The 26,846-nt window shown below is 33.2% G+C and overlaps 1 protein-coding gene across 3 annotated transcripts in view; it reads left to right on the top strand.

Annotated features, from left to right (window-relative positions):
* LOC114805317 (protein still life, isoform SIF type 1) overlaps positions 1 to 26,846 on the top strand; it is a 116,004-nt gene that overhangs the window by 51,795 nt on the left and 37,363 nt on the right. The window contains exons 4-11 of one of the 3 annotated variants that reach the window (XM_054228998.1): positions 1,273 to 1,414; positions 2,233 to 2,426; positions 3,551 to 3,669; positions 7,920 to 7,943; positions 15,318 to 15,516; positions 20,616 to 20,780; positions 22,641 to 22,933; positions 24,347 to 24,732. In XM_054228998.1, the coding sequence (XP_054084973.1) occupies positions 1,308 to 1,414; positions 2,233 to 2,426; positions 3,551 to 3,669; positions 7,920 to 7,943; positions 15,318 to 15,516; positions 20,616 to 20,780; positions 22,641 to 22,933; positions 24,347 to 24,732 (1,487 nt within the window). In that variant the 5' untranslated portion in view covers positions 1,273 to 1,307. Of the gene's footprint in view, positions 1 to 1,272; positions 1,415 to 2,232; positions 2,427 to 3,550; positions 3,670 to 7,919; positions 7,944 to 10,176; positions 11,363 to 15,317; positions 15,517 to 20,615; positions 20,781 to 22,640; positions 22,934 to 24,346; positions 24,733 to 26,846 lie in introns of those variants that run through there. The other 2 variants (XM_029046010.2, XM_029046011.2) reach the window with 2 other exon arrangements.

The following is a 26,846-nucleotide window of genomic DNA, read 5'->3' as shown; positions in this document are numbered from 1 at the left end:
AGCTATATCTAAACCATAAATGAAGCTACAAAAATAAAGTGTAGCATAGAGGACCATAGAAGGGGCCTATTAAGACGACTTTGTTTCGGAAAAGTGAGCGTGGTCCCGGTCCCAAATGAATGTTTTTTAGAAATCTTGCAAACTATCAAAGCTGCTATATAAAGCACTCTTATTTGGCACATTTCCTTTTAGTACTCCATCATATACCATGAAACTGGTTGAAATCGGATAATAACCACGCCCACCCGCCTTGTAAAAGTTATATTTAAAACTACTTAAAGTGCGTTAACTCACTAACAAAAAAATAGCAGAAGTACTCCAATTTAGAAAAGATGGAAGGAAGGGCTGAATTCATGATGTGTAAATGGGACTTGAGCGTGGCCTAACTTACTTTTGGTTCAAAAACCATATCTTAGGAACTGCTAGACCAATTTCCACAAAATTTTGTACATAATATTTTCTTGGCGTCCTGAAAGTTGGCAAAATCGGTTAACAACCACGCCTACTTCTCATATAACACAATTATATACTATAGCTTATTATTCTTCTCTTTAAAATATATGAATCAAGAACCCATGAATATGAATAAATCAAGAACACAAACATTTTCGAAATCGGACTATATATTTTAAGAGCCCTAGATATCGAAAATGAAGACCTCAGTGCTTATGAAAAAATTTTATCGAAAATATGGGTTAATCTGTCAGATATTTTATAGAAATTCAGAGAGAATAATTTTTTTGCTAATAATGTGTCTCAGTGACAAAAATTAATAAAATCGGGTCACTACTCCCCTTAGGATTTCTAAACTTTCGATGGGCTTTATACCGTATATATCGGTTAATATGTGAGATATTTTATCAAAAACAGTTCATAACAGTTTAAGAACTATGTCAGACCCCATATACTATATATGTGACCTGGTCTACGGAAAAGGGGCTTAGGTGTCAAAAAATCAATTTTCACTTTTTAGTTGATTCGGATGGAAGATGAGATGCTTTTTCACGTGATAAAATCCCAACGTTTTCGCACGTTCTCCCTTTTCGTAGACCAGGTCACATATAATGATTTTCGTTATTCTAGTGGACTATATGCCTGATATATGTGTCAAATTGTGGGTTATGTTAATTAAATAAAATAAATAATTTGCGAGTATTGGGTTACACCCTAACTGAGCTGAGCACTATCTTCCTTATTGTATATTACTATAGAATTTCCGTAAAAAATAATCGAAAAAAAATATTATAATAATAACGGCATTTTATATTACAGCTGCTGGTGGTCAGGGTGGTTGTGCCAGCTGCGCCATGGGTAACAAGTTGAGCTGCTCCTGTGCGCCATTGATGCGCAAAGCATACCGTTACGAGGACTCACCATGGCAGACATCACGTCGACGTGACGGACATTTATTGAGGTAACATTTCACTGATATTTACAACAAAAATAATTAAAAAAAAAATTTACGAAAATTTTGTCATATGATTTTCCACTATTTGTAAAAAACTAAGCTCAAACCAATTGTAAAGTCAAAATTAATTTCTTTGTATATTTTCCTTCTTTCTTTTATCTCTTTCCTTTACGCCGGTTTATTTTTCCTGTGGTCTCCTCTATACTCTACCAATGTCCAACGCTCTCCAAAAAATAAAAACCAACTAATTCAACACCAACAATCGACTACAACAACAAAACAAAACAAACAAATTGCAACAAAATATATAACAACAACAACAAATGTGCGAATTGTTGAAAAATGTTAAAAATTTATTTAAAATTCGAAAATATTTTAATATGTATCAAAAAAAATAATATTTTTACTACATATTGATATTTACACAAATTAATATTTATTTGAACTTAAAACTTTTCATTACAACTTTTGCAACGAAATATTTACATATAATTTAATTAATTCATGGAATAATTGTCAACAAAAATATCAAAATGCAACAACAATTACAAAACCAACAAACTTACAACAACTACTACTACAACAAACAATAACAACAACAACGTCCTGCCTTCCTTTCGTACTTTTCGTACTTGGTTTTCGCATTTTTTGTATATTTCTCTGTAAATTACAAAAACAAAAACCGAAAAATATTTGCAAATATTTTACACAACAACAATTGCATATGAATATAATTAAATGCTTATATATATGTATATATACAATATATAATATATAATAATCGCTTGCAATAATATTCAATGAATGTGGTTAACCTGCGCCAGTTCATTCAGGTTGTGGGCTGAGGTATTTCATGTGTCGGCAAGCGGTGCCGGTACCGTTAAATGGCAGCAAGTATCTGAAGATTTGGTTCCTGTTAATATAACCTGCATTCAGGATTCACCAGAATGCGTATTTCATATAACGGCATACAACAGTCAGGTGGATAAAATATTGGACGTACGACTTGTGCAGCCAGGTGAGTGGGATTTTATTTGAAATAGCTTTAAAAAATACTTCGATTTTAATTTAATTTATTTATAACCAATTTGTGTTTTATCTTCGTGTTTTTGATTAAAATCAACCTCAAGTAGATTTTGCTGAACAATTTCATTATATTTTCGGACTTTCCCGAGCAATTAACCGAAAATATTGCAGAAATTTTTCGAAATATGAAAATTTTAGGATGACCTTATCATTGACAGTCCGCGCCTTTACCTCGGCGATCTTATTTTGTAAAATTATTCTTGATTTATTAAGGCTCATTTCATTATGAGATGTCTGATATATAGATATATATCATATAACGATGATAATATGACTTTAGTAACCCAGAAACCAATAAAATTCTACCTTGTCTGTAAATATACGCTCGAGAGAGAAGACTGTGATTAATAACACTTTTAAAAGAACGGCTTTTGAGAGAAAGTTCACTTTTCCCCAGCCTCTGTTCTCACATCTTCGAGGTTATTACGATCCAATCCCAAAATGATATCATTGGTTTCAACTATTATTAGAGATAGATCTCCCTCTCATTTGGTCCAATAGTTCAGTACGTTAGGGTTAGGCGAAATACATTTGTTTCGTACTTATTTCCAAATTCCACAGATACAATAAAACTGAGGGATTTCCATGATCCATATGTTAAGTTAAGATACGTTAGGTTCTACAGTTGTTCTCCACTAGAGTTAAGACTCTCTAAATTCGATTATTAACGACAAATCGTGTAGAACCGACTGTTGATCCGACTTCTTTAGTCAGAAATCCCATATTGTATATTCTATTTTTTCTGGAGGTCCACATTTTTTTGCTCTCAGTATGAGATATCACTCATTCTCTCTCAGATCCAGCTACAAGTCATTTTATTAAGTGGTTATATTTGCATCGAATCCTATAATTGGATTTTTAAATTGATATAAGGGTTAGACTTCTCCTATGACTTATTCAAAACCTTCCGGTGAAATCAGTTCAACAAGTAACTAACAACCATTACTTATTATTTTTCTTTCTATTATTCTTCTAATTTCTGTAATTAAACACATAAATATACCACTATTCTCTACTAACCCAATATCCTAAAATGTCCTTTTCACTTTCTTTCAGGCACACGCATTGGTCAAGCATCAGAATGCTTTGTTTACTGGAAGGATCCAATGACCAATGATACATGGGGTCTCAATTTCACTTCACCCATTGATGCAAAACAATTCCGAGAATGTTGTGTAAGTATTCTCATGCGGATTAGCAAGGCCAACAAATGCAACAAAAGCGAACTGTTTGTATGTCAAATTGCATACGAGATTATTGAAGCCATTTTGCATAAGCACGGGCTTAAAAGCATATACAGTTATATGGAAAGTTGTGTAATACGAGGGCGCACGAAAAGTGATGGTGATTTATGTTTCGTCTCAAACTCGAGTTTAGCAAATCAAAATTCTTACTGAACTTGTTTAAACAATAATATTTGGAAGCACATACTGTTTATGATACAAAATCTGTGGTGTTTAAAGGGTTTAACGAATATACCAATTTTAACTTTCTGGTTCCTCATAAACTCGAGTTTATTGTCCCTAATTGAGTTTTTAGATCCTTTAACAGTTTTTTGTAAACTCAACTTTACTCCCAACTATGGAGTTTATCAATTTAATGTTCTTCTTTAACTCAGTTTAAACACCAATTTTTTATGTTTATGAACATTTAACCTTTGTTTGGGAATTTAATTGCCTCAATATTTATAACCATTTGTTAAAATGCAAGATGCAACCTATCACAGTTTTTTCATAAACTCAAAACCTTAAACTCGAGTTTAGCACACAACACCAGTTACAAAAATAAAGTTTATCAAAATTTTCATTTTAATTCGATTAAGAAAGCTTCTAAATTACCCCAAAGGAAGCACTTTTTCATAAACTCCTAAACTGGTGTTCAACATTCAACACCTAAACATAAGAGTTTATCAAATGTTTCAATTTCATTTAAATAAAAGGGCTTCTAAAATACACCTGGGGTAAATATTTAACATAAACCCACAAACTTAAACTCGAGTAGAGCGGTAAACACCACTCACAAACAAGGAGTTTATCGAAGATTTCATTTGTTTTCATTAAAGGGGCTTCAAATGAAACAGTTTTTCATAAACTCACAAACTTAAACTCGAGTTTAGCATTCAAAACAACTCACAAATCAAATTCATTCGAATCAGAGGGCTTCTACAATACACCAAATGTAGCAGTTTTTCATAAACTCACAAACTTAAACTCGAGTGGAGCGGTAAAAAGCACTCCCAAACAAGGAGTTTATCAAAGATTTCAATTGCTTTGATTAAGGGGTCTTCTAAAATACCTCAAATAAAATAGTTTTTCATAAACTCATAATCTTAAACTCGAGTTTAACATTCAAACTACTCTCAAGTATGGAGTTTATCAAATGTTTCAATTTCATTTGATTAAGAGAGAGAGAAAATTACGGTAAAGTGAAAAATTTTTCATAAACTCCCAAAATTTAACTCGAGTTTAGAGATTTCAAAATTGAAATTGTTGTATTTATATAATTGATTTATTTGTTATTTTTCCATGAGATAAAAATTAACTAAACAATTCTCTTTTTCGTCACTCGTACCATCACTTTTTGCGCAACTATACATACTCGTATTTGCACAACCCTGTGTCTGTGCTTATGCAAATTGGCGACGGCAGCAACAGTCCGACATGCTGATGATGTTTGCTTTGCTTTTACGTGTGTCCGACAAGGTTCAGTGCAAAATCTAAAAACCAACAAAAAAAAAAAAGAAAAGAATTCAATAAAATCCAAAAGTAGATTAAAAACTAATGCAAAATTTAAAAAGTAAATACTAAAGAACTTAATTAACAAAAATCAATGCAAAATTTGTGTAGCGCTTCCTTTGCAGATGAGCGTTGTTTTTTTTTTTTTGTTTTTTTGTAAACAGTTATGTTTGAGACTTTATTAATCGAGACGTGATTGAGTGAATTGGAAGATTATAAAATATTTTGTTTTTCTCCTAAATTAAACATTAATTGATTATTGATTAGTAATTGAACGAAAATTAGTTAAATTTTAATTATTATTAATAGTAAATATATGATCTCATAATCCTAACATAATATCTATATAATGGCTAAGTGGTTGTTACTAGTAATCTTGAGTTGTTCATTGAATCATTGTCATTTCTTTGAAGTATATATGTATGTATATACGAAATACATAAATACATGCGTATATATGTATATGTTTATTTGCTTAAGTAACTAACTCAAATCATATGTATTTCATGCCGTAGCTTATGTATTATATTGTCGTAACCTAAATCATGCATTCCAACTCATCGATTTAATTTAGCATTGCAACATTTCTCCAATATGTTCATATACGGTAAATAACTATGAATTCATTAACGCTGCTTTCTGCATTATAATTAGTAATACTGTGGAGTTCATCGTTGGTTATGTGCGTGTACAAATTTAATTGTTGACAGTTATCAATTGACGGAGATTGATTGGTGGGTTGGGTTAGGTTATGTTGAAGCATGTTGTCTAAGATACACTGTAGTAAAGGATTTCATATGAATTTCAATTTAATGGAGCTCAATTTCGCTTCTTTTCGTAGACCACTGCCACGAAAGGCTTTTCATTCTTTTTGATACAACTAAAATCATTTCAACTCATCCAAATTGATGAAGTTTTTGTAGGATATTTTTATTCTAAACAAAGAGCTCTCAGAGTATTTGTTTCGGTGATCACTTCTTCATTCTACCCATCACACCACTTCTTCAAAACTTTTCTTCAAAAAAGTGGCTAAGTTTTGCCTACAATCTGGAGAAAGCGACTTTAGCTGTGCGTCTGCGAAGTTCGACTTTTCCCTTGCTGTTGGAAAAGATAAGATTTCATAATTGACGTTTAATTTTTTCTAAATTTTCGGAAAATTTCTTTAAGAATTCCACTTTTTTTGTGGATCAGGAAAGGCCCCCTAAAATATAATTCGTTTATTCACTATTTCTTCGAAGGTCTACTAATTGCCTAGACGGGACTGTCGGCTGTCACTCGAGAACGTGATCGAAATTGGCAAAACCATGCATTGTCTGTACGGCAATATAGACAACTGCATGGCAAGGAGAATCAAAACGCGTTGGTAGAATCTACCGGGTTACAAAACCGCAAAGGTCATGTGCAAAGAGGAAATATACAACTTTTCTTTTCAAAGAACCAGTTGAGCATCTCTTATGAGTTTGTCCGCCGCTAGTAAGACAACGCTTCAGGTATCTAGGAGCCCGACAGTACGATCGGTTGGAGGAGTTATCGTCAGTGAGATCTTATAACCTCTTAAATTCGCGTCATGCGCTGGCATCCTAAACGATGACTACTACTCAGGTACCCTCCATCTGGTATCGCTGAGGACAACAACTGGTGTATGTGGTCTCTGTTGGTCCACCAGAATAACCTAACCTAACCAATTGCCAATACTCCTTTTGGTTGTTTGTACTTTAGATATTGTTCTTAGGGTTGCTTACTTCTCACTTTGGCAGCTTTTATTTCGAATGTTTATATCTCCTCAAATATCGATAAGACAATCAGACACCACATTCTTGGGGATTCTTGACTTGGTAAAGATCCGGGTCCATTGTGGTTAGGTAGATTGTTGCTGCAGACAACGATTGCTTTATATGCTCCCTAGCCTATTGTGGACCGAGCGATAGTCGCCTCTTTCGACCTTTCTTCGTCGGTACTTGAACTTTTACGAGCAATATTGTGGAAAAACATTTAAACTTCTCTAATGAATTCTAGCGCACGTATATGGTAGTTGCGAGTGAGAATACTTCCTTCGTAAATTCAGGAAATCTTTGTTTCGTATTCCTCCAAAGAAACATCGGCTCCTACCTTGGCTCGTAAATCTGTTCGGATCAGTACCCGAACTACCCCAATACTGTTCGGTCTTTGCTTACTTCATCTATTACGAGTCATTCTCCCGATTTTTTTCCAACAACCTATGAAGTTGGGAACTTACACTAACTAAAAGCTCTCTAAAGCTCTAAGATTCCCCATTAGGAGTTGTTAAATAAATGTATGAGGTTACGTCCCTTGGAGATCCGTCATATTCAGTTTTAAACCAACAGTTGCATCTATATTAGACACTCTTTGAAAAGCTCTACTTCTCCTCGAGTTCTGCATAGAAAAAAGCTCTATTTGCCAAAGTTTTGTCATGATACTAAGGTCTCTCGAGCTTTTCAATATTACCTTCCTTAAAGCACCGTACTATACCACAGTCGTTACTAAACTCATTTTCAGCATTTTGTCTCCCTTAAAGCGCTTGATTTCTAATAGCCAAAAACTATAACGGTGTGCCATTATAAATCATGCCAATTATATATATGCATAATTAATTAATCAAATCAACGCTTTGCCATTAATTGATTAATCATTATATGTGTATTTTTTTCTTTTATTTTCAACATTTTCAGGTATCTTACATTGTAAAGAAATACGTTAGTATAACTCCATGTAACTTAACTTTCGCTTTTACTCCACTTCTACTTTTATGTTGTGAATTTTCTTTTTTTGTGTGTAATCGTGTATTTGTTTTTTTGTTTTCGAAAATCATAACTTATTTATGCTCACCCTTGCGCAAATATTTCCTTACTCAATACCTACTATAACCTACCATATAAAGGAACTGTGTCATTGCGGTTTAGTATACACATTAGTCAAAAAAAAAAGAATACTCTTATCATTCTTTGTGCTTAATTTTTCGAATATCATAACTAAATTTTCAGTTCCTTTGTTGTGCTTAAATAGTTATCTATCAGGCATGTTAATCACTTCAACTCCCAACTGTTTCATACACCCATTTGAGTATAAAGTAGTAAAGCACTTTTAAGATTTGATCATATGCGTCAGAGTTCTTCAGGGTAAAGATGCTCTATAGAATAAATTATATTTTAAACCGCATAGTTATTGTTTTATATATTTTCGTTTAGGTTTTAGCTAATCCCACACTTGTTGTCTTCGAAAAATTGCTACAAATAAATTTAATGAAGCAAATTTAAACTTAATTACCCGAGAATCGCTCGAAAAAAATTTGAATTTCGTATTTTTTGTTAATAAAATTTTTTTCGTGTATCAAATACCCCCCTAATACATAAGTATAAAACTTTCTTTTTGTCTACACTAATATAAAATATTTATCAATAATTCATAAAATATGGCAACCACCACTCCTCCAAAGCACTGTAATTTAAATTGCACTCAATCATTGTGTCTCTCCATAGCGCTCTCTTGCCTCTACGTCGCGTCCCCTTCATTTATATATAATGCCCCGTTGTACGTCTAGTTCGTCTTCTGTGTATTGTACCCCTCACCCTTAGTGTTCTTTTCTTTTTTTAATTCTCAATAATTTCTCATTGTCACCTTTGTATTTTAGTCTTCTTCTTCTGCTCAGTACTTTATATGTGTTTTTCCACCATTATTGAAGAAAAAAAAATAAATTATTAATTGCTGCCAAAAATAATAACTACTCATACCACTCACCATTATGTTGAAGCCGATTAATAAGAAGAATATGATTGTATTATACATATATGTAAATAACAGTATGTTTTGTTCTTTGTAAATAACAACAACAACCAAAAATTCTTTGTCGAAAATGAATCAACACTAAATTATTTAAATTTATATTGTATTCTTTCATTCTTTTTTCTCTTCTCCTTTCATCATTTTCGTACATTCAAAATTAATCGAAACAAAAACAAAAATATTTATACTCATTTCATATGCATTTACTTTACGCTAAATCAAATGAAAATTCACTAAACATTTTTTAACCAAAATTCGTTTCACTCGTCTCACAATCACGCTCACTCACTCGCTCTCGCCCCCCCCCTCACAACTCGTTCACTCACCTTACTACTCGCTCTTGCGCTCTCTATATATATGAATATGAACATTTTTTCTACTAATATATCTATTTGTTCGTAAAAAAAAATTTTTGATTATTATATAATGCATATAAATTTTAACATATATATGTACAAAATATATATATATATATATACTAATTTATTTATATATATATATATTTCTCACATACCTATTATATATAACTTAACACTTTTCAACAATCGTTTGCATTTTACGGTAACGCGTCGGTTAAAAACATAATTGAAACAAAAAATTAAAAAATTATTTTGAAAAATATAAAAAAAAATTTAATTAAAAAAAAATATTTTTAAAAATTAAAAAAAAAAATTAACTTCCAAAAAATATATTTTTTTAAATATAAAAAAATTTAATCTAAAAATATATTTTGAAAAAAAAATTAATTTAAAAAAATATTTTGAAAAAAAAAATTTAATCCAAAAAAAATATTTAAAAAATATAAAAATAAAATTTATTCAAAAATTTTTTATTAAAAAAAATTTATTAAAACAAATGTTTATTAAAAAAAAAATGTATTCAAAAAAAATTATTATTTAAAAATTTTTTTTTTTTTTTATTTTTTATTTTTTTTTTATTTATTAAAATTTTTTATTTTTAATATAAAAAAATATTTTAAAAACTCTTAATTCAAAAAAATATTAAAAAAAAAAATAAATTCAAAAAAATATTTTGCAAAACCTATTTTGCAATTTTCCATATTTAAATTAATAATTTTTTTTTTACTGTAAAAACTAAACCTCCCCGCTCGCCCGCTACCAAATGCATTGCAATGAAATGCAAAAGAAAAATGCAAAACGATTTAAAACAATCGCACGCATCCTTTACTACAACACCCTCTCCTATCCCATACATCCTATGGCCGATGATGAGCCCTGAGATTCGGCTGTTGCTGCCAGTCAGTCGCTCGATTCGCTCAATGTGTGCTGTCACACACACACCTTGTCTACACATAATAATTCCCTTCCGCTCTTTTGAATACAAAACAAGCAACCAACAAAAAGCACTGGCGGTTTTGTTAAAGATAATATTACACAGAATAATAACAACAAAAACAAACTAACTAAATGGCAAATTAAAAAGTTAACATATATAATATATATTCAAATAAAAAACAAAATAAATAAATATTTATAATAAATTCGTTAAAAAAATCTACAAGCTTGAAATTCAAAAGCTTTCGTTACAATAAATCAATGACACCAAACAGCAATTGCAACACCAACATAATAACAACAAATACAGTTATAAAATAAGTAGTTTTTTCTTGCAGTATAATTAGGAAGTATAAGTAGTTCACTGCAGTGCCGGGATTATTTATCAGAAGTTTTAATTTCATTAGCTGGCTTTTGAGGAAACACTGAAGCCTTATTCAGTCATAACTCGCTTTAACTGATTTCAAATCAACGCTGAGTGTCACTTAAATCACAAACTGTCGTCTGTCTCAGTGATAATCTTCCTAGCTTTAACCTTCCCAGCGTCAACCTTCTTCCATTTTATATGAGTATTGTGTCTTCAATCGATCAGAAATTGTTGACTTTCTTGGTAATTAAAGACCTTAAATGACAACCGATTTCAGTATGATCTTACAAACTCAAACCAAGACTTGATACCAATATTAAAATCTTCAGACATTCCTCCATCTCTAGCACTTATTTCGCGTAGGAGAATTCCTTCTGTATGAAGCCTAAAGTATCTTTTTGTGGTTTTTGAAACAACTCTGATCTCTCCAACTCTGTAACATTGCAAATATTTCAAGATATTTGTAGACTTGCTCATATTTCATAGAAAATCTCTTTTCAAGGTGGTCAAATCTTTACAAAATGCAAAATTTCCCAAAATATTTCATTGAAAACTATATCGCCATATCGCCAATCTGTGTCCACAAATGATGAACGTGGCTCTCTAGTATTTCATAATATGAGGCGAATTCGCACTCAGAATGATCCCCATAATTCTTGAGCCAAATCATATTTATATAGTATATATCTATGGTGATGTTACGCCATTGGAAGCATCGAGCTCTTTAATACTTTGAAAGAAGTATAAAACCATTTCGAACTGTTTTGCTTCGAACCTATTAACCTTTGGATCGAAATTGATTTTTACGAAAAGGTCCAATAAGTGGTACGAATCTAAACCTTTCATTCGATGAGTTTTAACTTTAGAGATACACAAAAAGTAGAGTCGACTATTTAGTACTCGAAAAGGTTTGGGAATTGTACGTTCCTTAAAGGATATAATCCAACAAACCAGTCTGATTTGGTGCGTTATTGAAGCTTAACTCTGGACTTTCCTTCAGAAATATGTATGTTTAATAAAGTATGTTTCTTCCTGAAACAAATATCTTATAACTTGATCCTGATAAATTTGCACGCTCACTATGTATGTGAACTCGTCTTCCAACCTATAATAGGTAGCAATTAATCTTCTTTTGGTTAAGCCGGCACTGCTCCTTGATTTTTAATATTTAATTCAATATATATTTCTCTCAACAGACAGATATATTTCTTTACTAATCAGTTAAATTAGGATAACAGTTACTACTTACAGATATGTAATAACAGACATACCTATATAAATACTATATAATGATCATAGATATCAGTATTTACATTCTACATACAAAACATAAGATAATTTAGAAAGAAATAAGTGAGTTTTCTAAGAAAAGCATAGAACAAAACCTGAGTTAAGAAAAATAAGAGAGTAACTCCGAAACATTCAGGAACGAAAGCATAGTTAACATACACGTAACATGAAATAGAAGAGCATATATTTTTGTAAAAGACATTTAAGAACGAAACTATTTATTTTTAGATCAAAAGTCATAGACATTTTCAAAATTCAAAATATAAAATAGGCAGTTGAAGAGATGTATAATATATAATATGATATAAAATATATTTTCGTAAGAGGTTAAATGAGATTAAAATAGCAGTAAAGTAACAAATAAAAATAAGATTCTTTAATGCAAATTATTGTCAGTTAGCTTATAGATAAGGTATAACATTAAATTATATAATAAATAATATAGTTGAATGTTAGGTCTAACTATACTTTATATTTCAATATTTTCTGAATTAGTAACAGAAAACAATACTTACAAAGTTACTGAAGAGAAAAAGGTGCTTCCTTAGAAATAATGGTAGGTTTTTCGAAAAGGGTTTTAGAAAAAGTGGTAAGGTATTGGGCGTTCCTTTGACTTTGATAATTCTTTGAAAGGTAAATAATACAGATAATTATGGGTGCATCGCGTTAAGTATATTTTTGGATATCTTTCCGGACTACTTTGAACATTCTTTTATATTATTAAATTCGTATAAAACAATGCTAATTCAGTATGTTCAGATTTTATACAATTTTCGAATCATCAGAAAGAGTCTTCCCAAAAATTGCTCATGAATTTACAGCAATTCAATTAACTGATAGCTTTCTGACATCTTGATTACTCAATACATCATTTTCCTCATCAATTTCAAAGTTTTTGAAGAATGACAGAATTCGAAATTTCAAATATATATCTTTAAGCCATTAAAAAATCTCTCCAAAATTGAAGTCTAGGCTTTAAAAAATGTTACATTCCAACTATAGTTATATAAGCGAGTTAATTTTAATAGAACAGTATATTAATTGTTTTTTAATGATCGAGTTAGACAATTGACGTTTCAGCCCAAATGTAGGCAACAGCAAAGTGCAAAATGAATTAAAATTGTGTAACAACGAGGTTTAACAATCCAATTAATTCTTAAATAAGCTAAAAATTGTAGGAAATACCAAATAAATAAAAAAAAAATTGGATGTAATATATATAGTATGATTTAAAAGATATTTCAGCCCAAATGTAGGCAACAAAAAATATTAAATTATTGAAAAAGACGTATCAACGAGGTTGAGGCTATATGAGTGACCTCTAAAATATTCAGTGAAGTATAAATAATAGAAAATTCTTTAAAAATAAAACAAAAATAATATTTCCTGACAGTTGAACTAAATATCTAATTAATAAGAAAGTATTATTTTTGTGTGAGTAATAAAAATGTAATAGCATGTATAGGTATACTTTTAAATGAAAATATAATAAAATCCAAATTGAATAACTAATTATATTAAAAACAAATAAACTAGCTTTAGCAAATTTAATTAAAAATCAAAAACAAAAAAGTATTTAAGTAAGGCCTACTTATATCTTAGCCTATATTATTAACTTGCTAAGCTTAATACGGGTTTCTCTGTCATATATATCTATTATATATATGTGGCTCAACTTTGCTAAATTAAATGAGTATGGGTTTCAACTGGAAAATGGGTTTGTCTACAAAGAAGATTTCTCTCATTAAAATTTAAGTAACTAGTTAGTTTGAGACTTTAAAACTGAAAATTTATGGATCAGTAATTCCACTTGAAATAATATTGTATTAATATAAGCAGTACTACACCACAAAAACTTTCGGAAATTAGTCGATTATTAGTTCAAAAAGGATTTCACGAATATTCAAACTATGAAATGCACATTAACGAATTTATTTTCGATTAGAAAACCAATAGTTAGCATGAAAAGAAAACAGAATAATTATATTTAAGACAGCAGAAGCTAGTTCAACCGTGTTATCCTTGACATAATCCCTGAAAAGCTAGCTGTAGCGTAATTTCGACATTTTTTAAACATGAAAGTGGTGGAAAATATCGATCAATTATTAAATAACTAATTTTAATAAAGTTTTCAAGTAATATGCACCTTTTATGACTATTTAATGTAATACCGAAGCATACATTTAGGCGTAGCTTGTTAGTAAATATTGCAATATTAGCTATAAGCAGCATTAATTGTTTCGAATAGTTGTGAAATTGTAAGTAGCTTTATAAAAATAAAATAAAACACTAACAAATGCAATAAACTTAGACACACGCACCTATAAATGCACACAAACTTATTAAAAAGTATTATAACACAAGCAACATAGAGGCTCCTTAAAGCTTAGAGACACCTACACAAGCCTTTACTAACACACCTAAATGGGTATCTTAAACTTTAAACGCTACGGCTACTCTCAAAGAAATGACTATGAATATGAAAACATGAAAACGAACAAACAAAACAAAACAAAAAAATTAAACAACAAAAACAAAAATAATTTTTAAAATATTTTTCCATGCAATCGCATACTCTTTAACCTTATGAAAGCTTGGTACACACACATATTCCCCGAAAATAATAATAAAAAATAATAATATTAAATCACTTTTCACTTTGTTTATTACTAAATTCTAAATCTCTCTCGTTTCGCCGTTTTCGCTCTCTCTCTCTCTCTCTCTCTCTGGCAAACTATAAACCACTCTGTCGCTCTGTTTGTACGAATATTTGCTCTTTCTCTCTCACTCTCACTGTGTTTTTATACTCTTTCAATTGCAATGCAAAACTCCATAACAAATGTGTGTTACGTCGTGATTTTGTCAAGAATTCATTTGTTTTTCTCGAAGTAATTTTAATTTATTTTAATATTGAAAAGAAATATATTTGAAATAAGCACAAGGAAGGATACCTTTCAAGAGCTCTTAAACAGTCCAATCAACACACTAACACACACCTAGAAACAGTTAACGATCAAGCAAATGATTTGCCGTGTCGCAAGAGTCCATAAAATTTAAGAAAATTTTGAAATTTTTTGCAAATCCAAACTATGTGGCAACACCAAGTGTACCTCAAGCACAAAAATTACATTAAAAATAAAGAAAATCTTGAAAGCATTGATAAATTAAATTTAAATTAAATAAACAAATAAATAAATTGTAATAAAAAACATAAAAAAAAACATTAAATGAAACAAAAACGAAAAAATCGAAAAAAATCGAAAAATAACAAACCGCACACACAGAACCTTGTAACTCCCAACCAACTAACCTAATGATAGTGCGACGTTTTACAGTCGCCTTCTTTCAAATTTTCACGAAAGGCCTCGTCGAGTTACTCGCTAAAATTGGACCCGCCCGGCAAGGGAAAAATCAAGGCCAAGCGAAAGCCGTTGAGCACACCGGCCTCACCGTCGCGCGTACGCAGCGAACCGCAATGCACCTGTATGTCGGCCGAACAATATGCACGCCTACGGACCGATCCACGTGTACGAGGTGAGGATCCACAACTAATCCACTACCACTAAACAACCCCTTTTACTCTAATCTACTTTGGTTATCAATTAATTACTCAGACAACTCTTTAGTGTTGAAAAAGTAAAAAATTAAAAGAAACTATGTTGGATATTTTCAATATGCCTAGAGAAATTTGACTATTATTTGCATGCAGCCACAGGCATACATACATTTCGACAATATACAGACAAAAATATGTAGAGTGATATTTAAGTGACCCACAAAAATTCATTTTATTTTCAAATTTTTATTATTGTCGTATTTTATTGCAATTTTTATACTCACTAAAGATTTAGCTCATGCGTTATTGAACTAACGCCTTAAAATAAACGTGACGATTGGGATGTACAGTGGAACTTCTCTTACTCGAGTCACCATAATCCACAGAAAACTTCGAGTTAGAGGCACTTTGAGTTATACATAGAATTTTCATTAAAACACGATTTATGCAATCCATAAGTGTAATCTCATATTTTTTGTTCGCCTCCATACGATATAGAGGAACTCTGTTAAGATTCTGCCTCCATAGTCAGATTCTAAATTTTGTATTAAGCCTTTCTTCGAGTTAGGGAAGTCTTAGTTATGGAAGGTAATGTGTATGCAATTTGATTTCTAAACGCTATTGCCAATTCAAGAATTCGAATTATGGAGATCTTCGACTTATAGAAGTTCGAGTTATGGAAGTTCCGCCATATACATATAGTATCTCATGAGAACAATATTGTCTACTGAATTATATAAATATATTAAGATGAAGCTCTATAATTGTATAACTCTTGAAGCTATGAAACTCATGGAGAGAAAATATAATGAAAAAATTTGTGAAAAGTGGGCATGGCTATTTTTTCAAGCCATGTAATGTAAGTTATAGCTCTTAAGGTGCACTGTTCAGCAGTAACCGAAATCGTTATATGGCCATGGCCATAACTGATATCACGTATGACCAATTTTTAGATCACTTTCACGATGAGCCCAGTTCAAAAATTGTGAAAAATTAATGCTTTCTTCATAAATAATTTCCCAAAATGCGAAAAAATCAGTCAAGCCTTCATTTAACCTCCATATAACTAACATTTCTTTTAAAAAATAGTATATGGTGTTATTTTTTTCATACAGGGTGTCATTTATGTTTCTCTTATTATCTCAATATGATATATTTATATGATATTTTTTTAAGATTTAATATTTTTTCAATCTTGAATTATTTTATTTTTAATTATTGGCTCCAAAAAAAATATAGTTATTATTAATAGTTATTTTTATACTCTCGCAACAAAGTTTCTAAAGAGAGTTTCAGATAATAGTTTTGTTCACATAACGCTTGTAAGTCCTAAAAGTAATCGAGTTAGATATAGGGTTATATCAAAATGATCATGGTGACGAGTAAAGCTCAATCCGGATGTCTGTCTGTCCATCCATCCGTCCGTCCGTGCAAGCTTTAACTTGATTAAAAATTAAGATATCTTGATGAAACTTGGTACACGTATTTCTTGGCACCATAAGATGGGCGTTATCGGACCACTGCCACGCCCACAAAATGGCGATAACCAAAACAATATAAAGAGCTACATATATAACTAAGCCATAAATTAACCTATGAAAGTGAAATTTAGTATGAAAGCTCGCGCTATGAAGGGGCTTATTTGGAAGTAATTTTTTTGGAGAAGTGGGCGTGGCTCCGCCCCCTCTAAATTTTTTGAACATATCTCGAAAAGTACTAAAGCTATAACAAGGAAACTTTCTAGAGTCGTTTCTTTTAGGTAGTCCAAAAATGGAGGAACTCAGATTATAACCACGGCCGCCTCCATTATAAATGTTATGTCGAAAACTACTAAAAATGCTTTAATTTAGTAAGGAAAACCACCAGAAACTTTAAATTTCATCATAAAGAAGGTACAGAAGGGATATAAACATTGGTATACAAAATTGTAAATGGGCGTGGCTCCGCCCACTTATGGGTCAAAAACCATATCTCATAGTTTCAATGAAATTTAGTTCATAATATCTTCCTGGCTTCCCAATGAAATGTCATGAAAATAGGCCAAATCGGTTGACAACCACGCCTACTTCCCATATACCAGAACTTTGAAGTCGATCTGAATCGTTTACTTTACAATATATAAAGTAAGCACTAGTGAAGATATCGGGACAGAAGTTTGCATAAATACTACATTTATAGTGTGGCATCACCCTTCTAAAAATCGCCTAAATGCGACCATAAGTATTCAAGGCCTCATACATCGAATATGAGGACCTTAGAGCTTCGAATAAATTTTTTAACGAAAATATAGGTGAATCTCTCAGATATTTTGAATAAATTCAGAGGGAATATTTTTATACTCTCGCAACCTGTTGCACAGAGTATCATAGTTTTGTTCACATAACGGTTGTTTGTGTCACCAAGAAATATAAGAGTTAGATATGGGGTTATATATACATAAATGATCAGGATGACGAGTAGATTTGAAATCCGGATGTCTGTCCGTCCGTCTGTCCGTCTGTCCGTGCAAGCGATAACTTGAGTAAAAATTAAGATATCTTAATGAAACTTGGAACTCATGTTCCTTGGCACCCTGAGGAGGTTGCTTTTGAAAATGGGCAAAATCGGTCCACTGCCACGCCCACAAAATGGAGGAAACCGAAAACCTATACAGTGTCATAACTAAGGCATAAATAAAGTTATGAAATTAAAATTTGGAACATAGCACATTTTGATGTAATGTTTTTGGAAAAGTGGGCGTGACCCCGCCCCCAAATAGGTTTTTTGTATATAACTCGCAAACCAATAAAGCTATATAAGCCAAACTTTCTGCAGTCAGTTCTTTTAGCCATATCCTTACACAGTCCAAAAATGAAAGAAATCGGATAATAACCACGCCCACCTCCCATACAAAGGTTAGGTTGAAAATGACTAAAAGTGCGTTAACTCACTAACGAGAAACGTCAGAAACACCAAATTTTACATAAGAAATGACAGAACGAAGCTGCACTGAGATTTTTTTACAAAATGGAAAATGGGCGTGGCGTCGCCCACTTATGGGTCAAAAACCATATCTCAAGAACTACTCGACAGATTTCAATGAAATTCGGTATATAATATTTTCTTGACACCCTGATGACACTAATGGAATATGGGCGAAATCGGTTCACAACTACGCCTACTTCTCATATAACTCAATTTTGAATCCGTCTGATTCGTTCACTTTATAATGTGTTCATAAGGAACCAATGAAGCTAGCGGAATAAAACTTTACACAAATACTGTATTTGAGCTGTGACATCACTTGTGGAAAAATTGTCAAAATCGGACCATGACTTTTCAAGGCCCCTGATATCAAACATGAAGAACTCAGTCCCTAAGGTTAATTTTTCACCGAAAATATAGGTAAATCCCTCAGATATTTTAATGTAATTCATTCCCTCTGATTTTTTTTCTTATAACAGTTTCTCTCTGTACCTGAAATAGTAAAAACCGGGTCATAACTTCCCCCAGATCCCATATAACTAATATTAAATTAAGTGATCGTATAGTCTTCGATACATTGTATCTTGGTGGTGAAAACGAGTGAAATCGGTTTAGGAATTACCTCAGTCCCCATATACTATTTATGATGATTTTCGTTATTCTATTGAACTTTATGCCGAATATATGGGTCGAATTGTGTTGTCTTTATAAAATTACATCAATAAATTGCGAGAGTATAAAATGTTCGGTTGCACCCGAACTTAGCCTTTCCTTACTTGTTTTCTTCTAATATAATATCTCCGTGCCTAAAATACGTGAAATCGGGTCATAACATCACCTAACTCCCATATACTTAATATTAGGATTTTCAAACTTTCAATGGACTTTATATCATATATATGCCAAATATGTGGGTCAAATTGTTTGTTATCTTGATAGAATTAAATAAATAAATTGCGAGAGTATAAAATGTTCGGTTACACCCGAACTTAGCCCTTCCTTACTTGTTTTTTAATTATATTATATATATTATATATTTTTTAAACTTATTATTTTGTGGATAAAAAAACAATATATATTTCATAAACAAAATATTATCAATATTATAATTTAATGATTCAAATTTATTAACTTTAATTTTTTTATAAATATTTGTACACGTTTAAATGTGTAAAAACAATTATTAATCTAATTAACAAATCAACTATTTATTTATTTTCATCTATAATTTCGAATGCATTTTTGAATATATTTTTTTAATTTTTTATGAACAATTAATTTAAAATTTTCTTATTTTTTTAATACATACAAACACACTCAATTATTTCTTAATACATTACTTCCACTATCTTATTAATATAATATATTTTTTCATTTTCGATTGAGCAAATGATAATATTTTTTATTCGTCTCCAAGTATTGAGTTACAAAATTTTCAAAGTAAAAAATACAAAAAACCAAATTTAATTACGAATTATTACACAGCATAAGTAATTGAATTGTGTGGGTCATTTAAAACGTCACTAACTAACTGGTCGCTACAGGAAATCGCCTAAAAAAGATTACAGTGACTGCCAAAGCTTTGCGCAGAGGAAATGAATACAATGTACAAACACACACACATACACAGCCATACAAACACTTACACGGTTTTTGTCAATTACAATGTCGTGGCTGGAAATACAGTTATATACGTATATAAAGTAGTTATGTAGTATTTAAACACACGAACACACACACACACATACATACAAACACCGAACATAACACTATTATCGCCTATCTTTTATTTACTTTTCTACTTTCATACCACTTTACGCTACCAAACCAATATCCGTCTAAAATCCAATAAAAACCCTTGGACACTTATGCGCACCTATACATATTAACACTCGTGTACTTATCACTCACTGACCCACCGCTACTACTTATCCCTCCCACCCATACCACTACAAACCAAAAACAAAACAAAACACAAAAAAATTACTGTCAAACGCCTGCTCATGCCTTCATACATACATATTTACATGCTTACATGCATACATACATACAAACATACATACGTACATACTTCGCCATCGCAAACTCATCACACCGCATTCACATCTTGCAGGTTCATCCACTTTGCCACGCAACGTAGGCTCTCGCATAACCGATGTCGATGTTGGTGGACAACAGAAGGTGATGGCGAATGCCACCAGCAGCACATCATTGTATGATAATGTAGCCGGTAGTGGCGGTGTTGGTACACAATCTATGAATGCAGTTGGCGGACAGGGTAAGTGCATACTATTTACTTTCGATATATGTATATATACATATATGTTATATATAAAGAACCGATTGAGAAATCTCTATGTAGCATACTAAATGAGTATATTGTATATATTTTCATATTAAAAATTTATATATTATATAAAAGCTTTGAAAGCATTACATAAGAGCATAGCGAAAGTAATACACTGTGAAAAATATGAAGTATTAGGTTAGGTTCCAGGGCTATTCTATGCCTCAGGTATTTTACTTCGGCGATTTGGTCCTTGGTGATGCCAAAAAAACATAATAAAATATCAAATATGAAACGCCATTCACAGTGGAGCTATTAACACCTTCCTTGACTTCCTTCCAGTGAATGGTGTCCTTGGAACCAATCCACCACCTTTAGCAGATGAAGAGCTCGAGTTGCTGCGTGAAACCAGAGTGACCCTTGTGCAACTTCGATCTGGATATTGTAGCAGATTAACTCCCTACTTATTCAGACTGAACCCCGACATGCAACGAGTCCCCGCATGACACTATCCACCTTTTTGCATGCCCAACGAACTCTACTCATCTAACACCCTTTTTCCTTTGGTCCGACCCCGTCGAAACGCCATGTTTCCTGGGCTTTCCGTTAGATGACCTCAACGACAACTAGATTTATGCTTTCCGTTCCGGCAGGGGTAGATAAACGCTACAACAACAACAACATCGAAGGACTTTGAACCCATTCCAAATTTTTTGAGGAGGCTAATTTCGATTCCAAACAATTTGATCCTATCACTGTAGGTTTCAACGTCAACTGTCCAGTTTGTTGTTGTGAAGGATAAAGAAAAAGTGTAAAGACGTTTCCACATTGACCTCTTCACAATTGGCTGCCAAAACTTTTACTATCGTGGACCACTATATTATGATACCACCGCTACTTGTTGACTGTCTTTTTACAGCCAAGCCTTGCCTACTACATCTTCTGGTCTATCTAACTGCAACTATTTGTTAAAGCCAAGATCTTGAAATAGGGTCGAGACTCCAAACAAAATTAAGAGCATCCTTTAAACTTAGATCTTAGTATCGTCTTCGTCACAGATGTTTCATGCCCTTTAGTTATATGCAGATGTGAAAGATACGAGTCGTTCGTTGGAAATGTCAAAAGCTCTCTTGTTTAGAAGTATTTTCCTTTCTCGATCAAGAACTCCTTTTAGTATACGTAACGAACATATCTCCGGAAATGAGCCTATCTATGACGGATTTATTACATTCACTTAAGATTACGTATTCATACGATCTCGTTCCCAAACTATATGTATTATATTAATCTCAAGTGTTTCTGAAATTTTCGAAATCTCTGTGGATAGTACTTAACAATATAACCACTCAAGGATGAATTTATCATATCTTTATCTTACTTAGTTCTACATAGTTAAATAAACCGAATCGCGGCTAAAAACTGCGACTCTAACAAAGGTTCTACCAAAGGATTCGAAGGTTCCATCCAAAACTAGAATAGTATACTTCATTTAGTTCCACTGTTTCTTCTTTCTAAGTAAATTTGCACTATATATACATATGTACTCACTGTCATGCCCTTAAAGCTTTTACGTGAGAGCCCCAAAACAAAGCTTTGAAAAGCTTAGACAAAATCAAAACAAAAAGCGGTAACTTGCTGTAGGTGCTTTTATTTTGCGCATGCGCACTAACATTCCGAGCTATTATAGCAAATACAAAGCTCTAATGGTACAGAACTAAACTAACTGTACTAATAAGCTTTGAGGGTATTATGGCATAGCACATTACAAGAGAGCAACAGGTGTTAGTATGCCATTTGTTGTTAGATTTATTCACTTTTTATTAATAATTGCTATTTCTTATTCACTTGCAGACACTTTGGGCCGCCAAGTAAAGTCACAGGATCCAAATTTGGGCGCCGCTAATGCAGGCGTTAATACAGGCACACCCAGTGTTATGGTATCCGGTGTTGCTACCGGCACAAATGATTTATGCTCACAGAATCATGTTGGCTCACAGGTGGGTCCAGACGATGGGCTCATTGGACAACAAGATATGGATGTTTCAAAGAATGAAGGCACACAAGTTGGTGGCCCATTACATCAGAATGTTGGCACATCCACCAAATCTACTGGCACACGCACTAAAGATTACGTCGATGAAATGGTGAGTGCATGTGATTTATGGTTTTGATTATATCTTTATTGATTCTTCGTGTTGAGCTTTGGAGTCTTCTACATAAATAAGGGCCCAAGATGAGGAATATTAGTTTATGATATAACAAAAAGTATTGAAAATAGATTTCAAGCCAAATTATTAGAAATTCCGGGGTCTTACTTCATGCAGAGATCAAGAATCTTGTTTTTGCATTTATTGTAGAGATCCTCAAATATTTCGAGATCAATTCAGTACTGTGAAGCTTAGAGGCCCTCAAATGGACGTTTGTCTCCATCTGAACCTCCCCATTTAAGCAAAATCAAGCCATTTTTTGAGTCTGGGAATGAGGAAATAATCACTGTGGGCCAAATTAGGCCCCCAAAAGTTCTTCTTAAAATAGAATTTAAGTATTTTAGCCAATCGATCTCGATGAAATGTACATCACCGGAGCCAAATGTAGTATTTTTAGTCACTTATGGACTAATTAAGAACTCGTTTCTAGCGAACTGGTCCGATTTATTATAAAATGGTCACAGAGCAAATTACATTTCGAGACCATTTCCATAATATGAAGTCTCAAGGCTCTCAAAATGGACCGTCATTACCATCTTAACCTTGAAGCGAACCCGAACTACTTTTTGAGTCTGGGAATGTTGGGGACCAAATCAGGTCCTCAAAAGTCCTTTTTAGAACTGAGCTTCATAAATTTATGCAGCCGAACTCGAAAAATACCTCACCGGAGCCAAGTGTTATATTTTTAGTAATTTATGGACTAATTAAGAACTAGTTCCCAGAGAACAGGTCCGATTTTCGTCGAAGTTGTCTCAGAGGGACTAAACTTTTTTGAAGACTTTGCCTGCTGGGACCTCAAACTTCGGCGCTTTCAAGCAAATGACACTCGTCCCCCTAAATTAGCGCGGCATTCATGGCATAACGGCAAATATATTGTCTGCGTAGATTAAATGTGTGAGGCACCGCTGCCAATGCATGGCGCACGGTTAGACGACAGGCTTAGGTGCTCAGACAAATGTTTGGCGACACGCAAACGGCAAGTACAACGGCAAATGCAACAGATTATATCGGGGGAATGGGGGTGGTTCCACATATGAGTGACCGTAACCGTAAATGCTTCAAGCTGCGTGTCCAAGCCACAAGCGTCCGTACCTCAGCCGCTTGATGACAGTGGCCGGCCACCCGTTTTGGCAGAATTTGCGTAATTTCGTGATTGCGATTACTGATTTACCAACTCCCAACTCACACATCAATTAATTCACCAGCACCAGAACATAATAGCATTATGTGCAATACTATGCTCAGTCGTGCTATGCGACTTATGCGCATTTGAGCTCTAATATAAGATCTGTGTATATATGTTTATAAAATTACTTGTGCAATAATCATGCCGTACCGTTATCGTTGCAGACACGTGATGCACGCGCACATGACATGCACCAGCACCAGCACAACATAATCAACAACAACACTAGACGCAAAACCAAGAGCACCGAGGATATGAATGTCGACACGAGCACCCTGAAACGTATGCTCAAGCCAATGCCCAGCACTGAGAGTCCCGTTACATCGCCGGAGATGGGACGGCGCCGTTATAATTACTATAATGCCAATGTGGCCAACACACTGGGGCCACAACATATGCATCAACATGGTGGCGGTGGCGGCGGCGGTATGGGTCTTGGTATGGGTATGATGCCTGGTGGACCTGGCGGTGGTGGTATGCATCACATAATGAATAACAACAATACTATGGGACGCGTGAGCAGTCAGTCGTCGAGATTCTCGGGATCGAGGTGAGTGCACAGGAGGGGCTATGTGTGTTAGAGAGGGGGTGTGGTGGGGTGAGGTTTATATAAAAGTCACGACAAGTGAAAAGGAATTAAATATAAAATACAACAAAAAAAAAGAAACAAAAAAAGTATAGTACAAAATAAAATCGGTAAAAGCAACGCTACAAAAACCAAAGCAACAACTTAAAATTGCAATAGTGAAATCGCTTGACTTGCAACTTAATGCGACAAATAGCATAATGACTAGGCCAAGACCAAAGCAAAGCGTAAAATAAACGGACTGACCAAAAACCAACAACAACTACCACCATCAACACTATTAACGCCTCTTAAGTTGTTATGCTACGCCATTTAATCCGGTCCGCACCACAAAATTGTTCCGCAACATTTTTAGTGTAAATTGGTAACTTAACGTTTCAGCGTGTGCGCGCAAATATGTGGCAACAACTGTGGTGCCCGGTGAGCATAGGCGGAAATTTAAGCGCGAAATTAGTGTGGTGTTCAAGTTGTGCGGAAGATTTTTGGAACGCTTAATTTTGGTTATTGTTGCTAATGTCTGTATTATGTTGTGAGATGGTGTATTAACGGGGAACAACAACAAAGCGTAAAGTTAAAATAGAGTGTAGTTCCAAAAAAAAAGTTCACACAAATTTTTTTGAAACACTAATCAGAGTCAATAGTCACCTGTTTATCTCGTAGGTGTTGTGCAAAATATTTAGTTACAATGTTGCTTTTGTGAAAAATTTGAGTATAAAATCAGCTAACTCGTCCGTCAATAACATAAAACAGTGCTGAAATGTATCCTACTACAATAGATTCTCCAAGTTGCCTGTTCTGATTCTGTAAGGTTTTTAATATTTATTAAAAATTGATTGAACCTTTGTCTACTTCTTCTTATTCTTTATTAATTGATGTACAAAATGTGTTCTGTTTCGGTCGAATATGAGAGTTACGTATTTGCATTAAGACTTTGTAAAGTTAGTTCATGGCCATTCTAGCTTGAAGAAAATAGGTAACAGTTGTTCGTTTGCTACTAAGATCTAGGTCTACATATAAGATGTATTTTATGACCATCTTGTCAATAAGGAACCATTGGCATCCGATTGGCCGGAGGTTATCAATGTGGTAGAAATGAAAAGTTCTTTCACGTAGAACTACTTTCTCCATCGTGAAATCGCTGTTGAAAAATACTTGGTTTCATGGTTCTAATCTCACCGGCTTATTGAGATTTTCTGTATCTTCAACAGAAAATAAATTATCTATTATTTGTGTCAAAACTGATGTTATATATATTACAGTTACATAAAATATATAACCTTAGTTCTCATCAGATCAACGCTGTTTGAGGTTTCTAAAGTTCTATTAAGTTCCAAAAGAGACGAAAAAATTCTTCCGAAGGAGATTTCGACAGGGTTTTATTAAACTAGCTTATTGTGTTTCCTTCTATCCATTGTGTTAAAGGTTTTCTTACGTTTATCCTGAATTAAACAGTGGGTCCCGTAGGAATTCAAGGTTTTTATATTGAGAGCCCGTTAAGTATTTAAATGTTGGACTCTCTGAACAATAAGCGTCCACTCAACTCTATTCATTTTAAATCAAATACTGTCAAACTTCTTTTTACACTATATGAGCTTTCCGAGACACTTTCTTTATCGAATACTTTAATTCAATTCGCTCAATCCAAACTCGAGGTACATTCAACCTCATCAGATCCGGGTTTTGACTTAACCCCATAATCCCTTCTCCACTCCAAACTGTTTCTCGGAAGATACAATCTGAAAATATTCAAACAGTTAATTGCGCTCTCCATGAACAAACTGAGACAACTAGTGGCACTCTATACCGGCCACTGCAGACTACGGTGTCATCTGCACAAACTGGAAATATACTCGTCGGATCTTCGCCGATTCTGCGATTTGGTAGCGGAGACACCTGAGCACTTACTCCTTGACTGCCCGTCGATCGCGAAGATCGAAAGGGAACAGACAATTGGAGCTCTGTATCCCCAAAGTACTACCTCTTTGGAGATACAGAGCTCGCATCCATCAGCCCTGGAACACTATCAAGGTTTCTTAACGTGACGTTAGAAGTATTACTGTAATAACTGGAGAGGGCAC

This window comes from Zeugodacus cucurbitae, chromosome 4 (assembly GCF_028554725.1).
Source record: "Zeugodacus cucurbitae isolate PBARC_wt_2022May chromosome 4, idZeuCucr1.2, whole genome shotgun sequence".
NCBI classification, from domain to species: domain Eukaryota; kingdom Metazoa; phylum Arthropoda; class Insecta; order Diptera; family Tephritidae; genus Zeugodacus; species Zeugodacus cucurbitae.
This window is presented reverse-complemented; position numbering and strand designations above follow the sequence as displayed.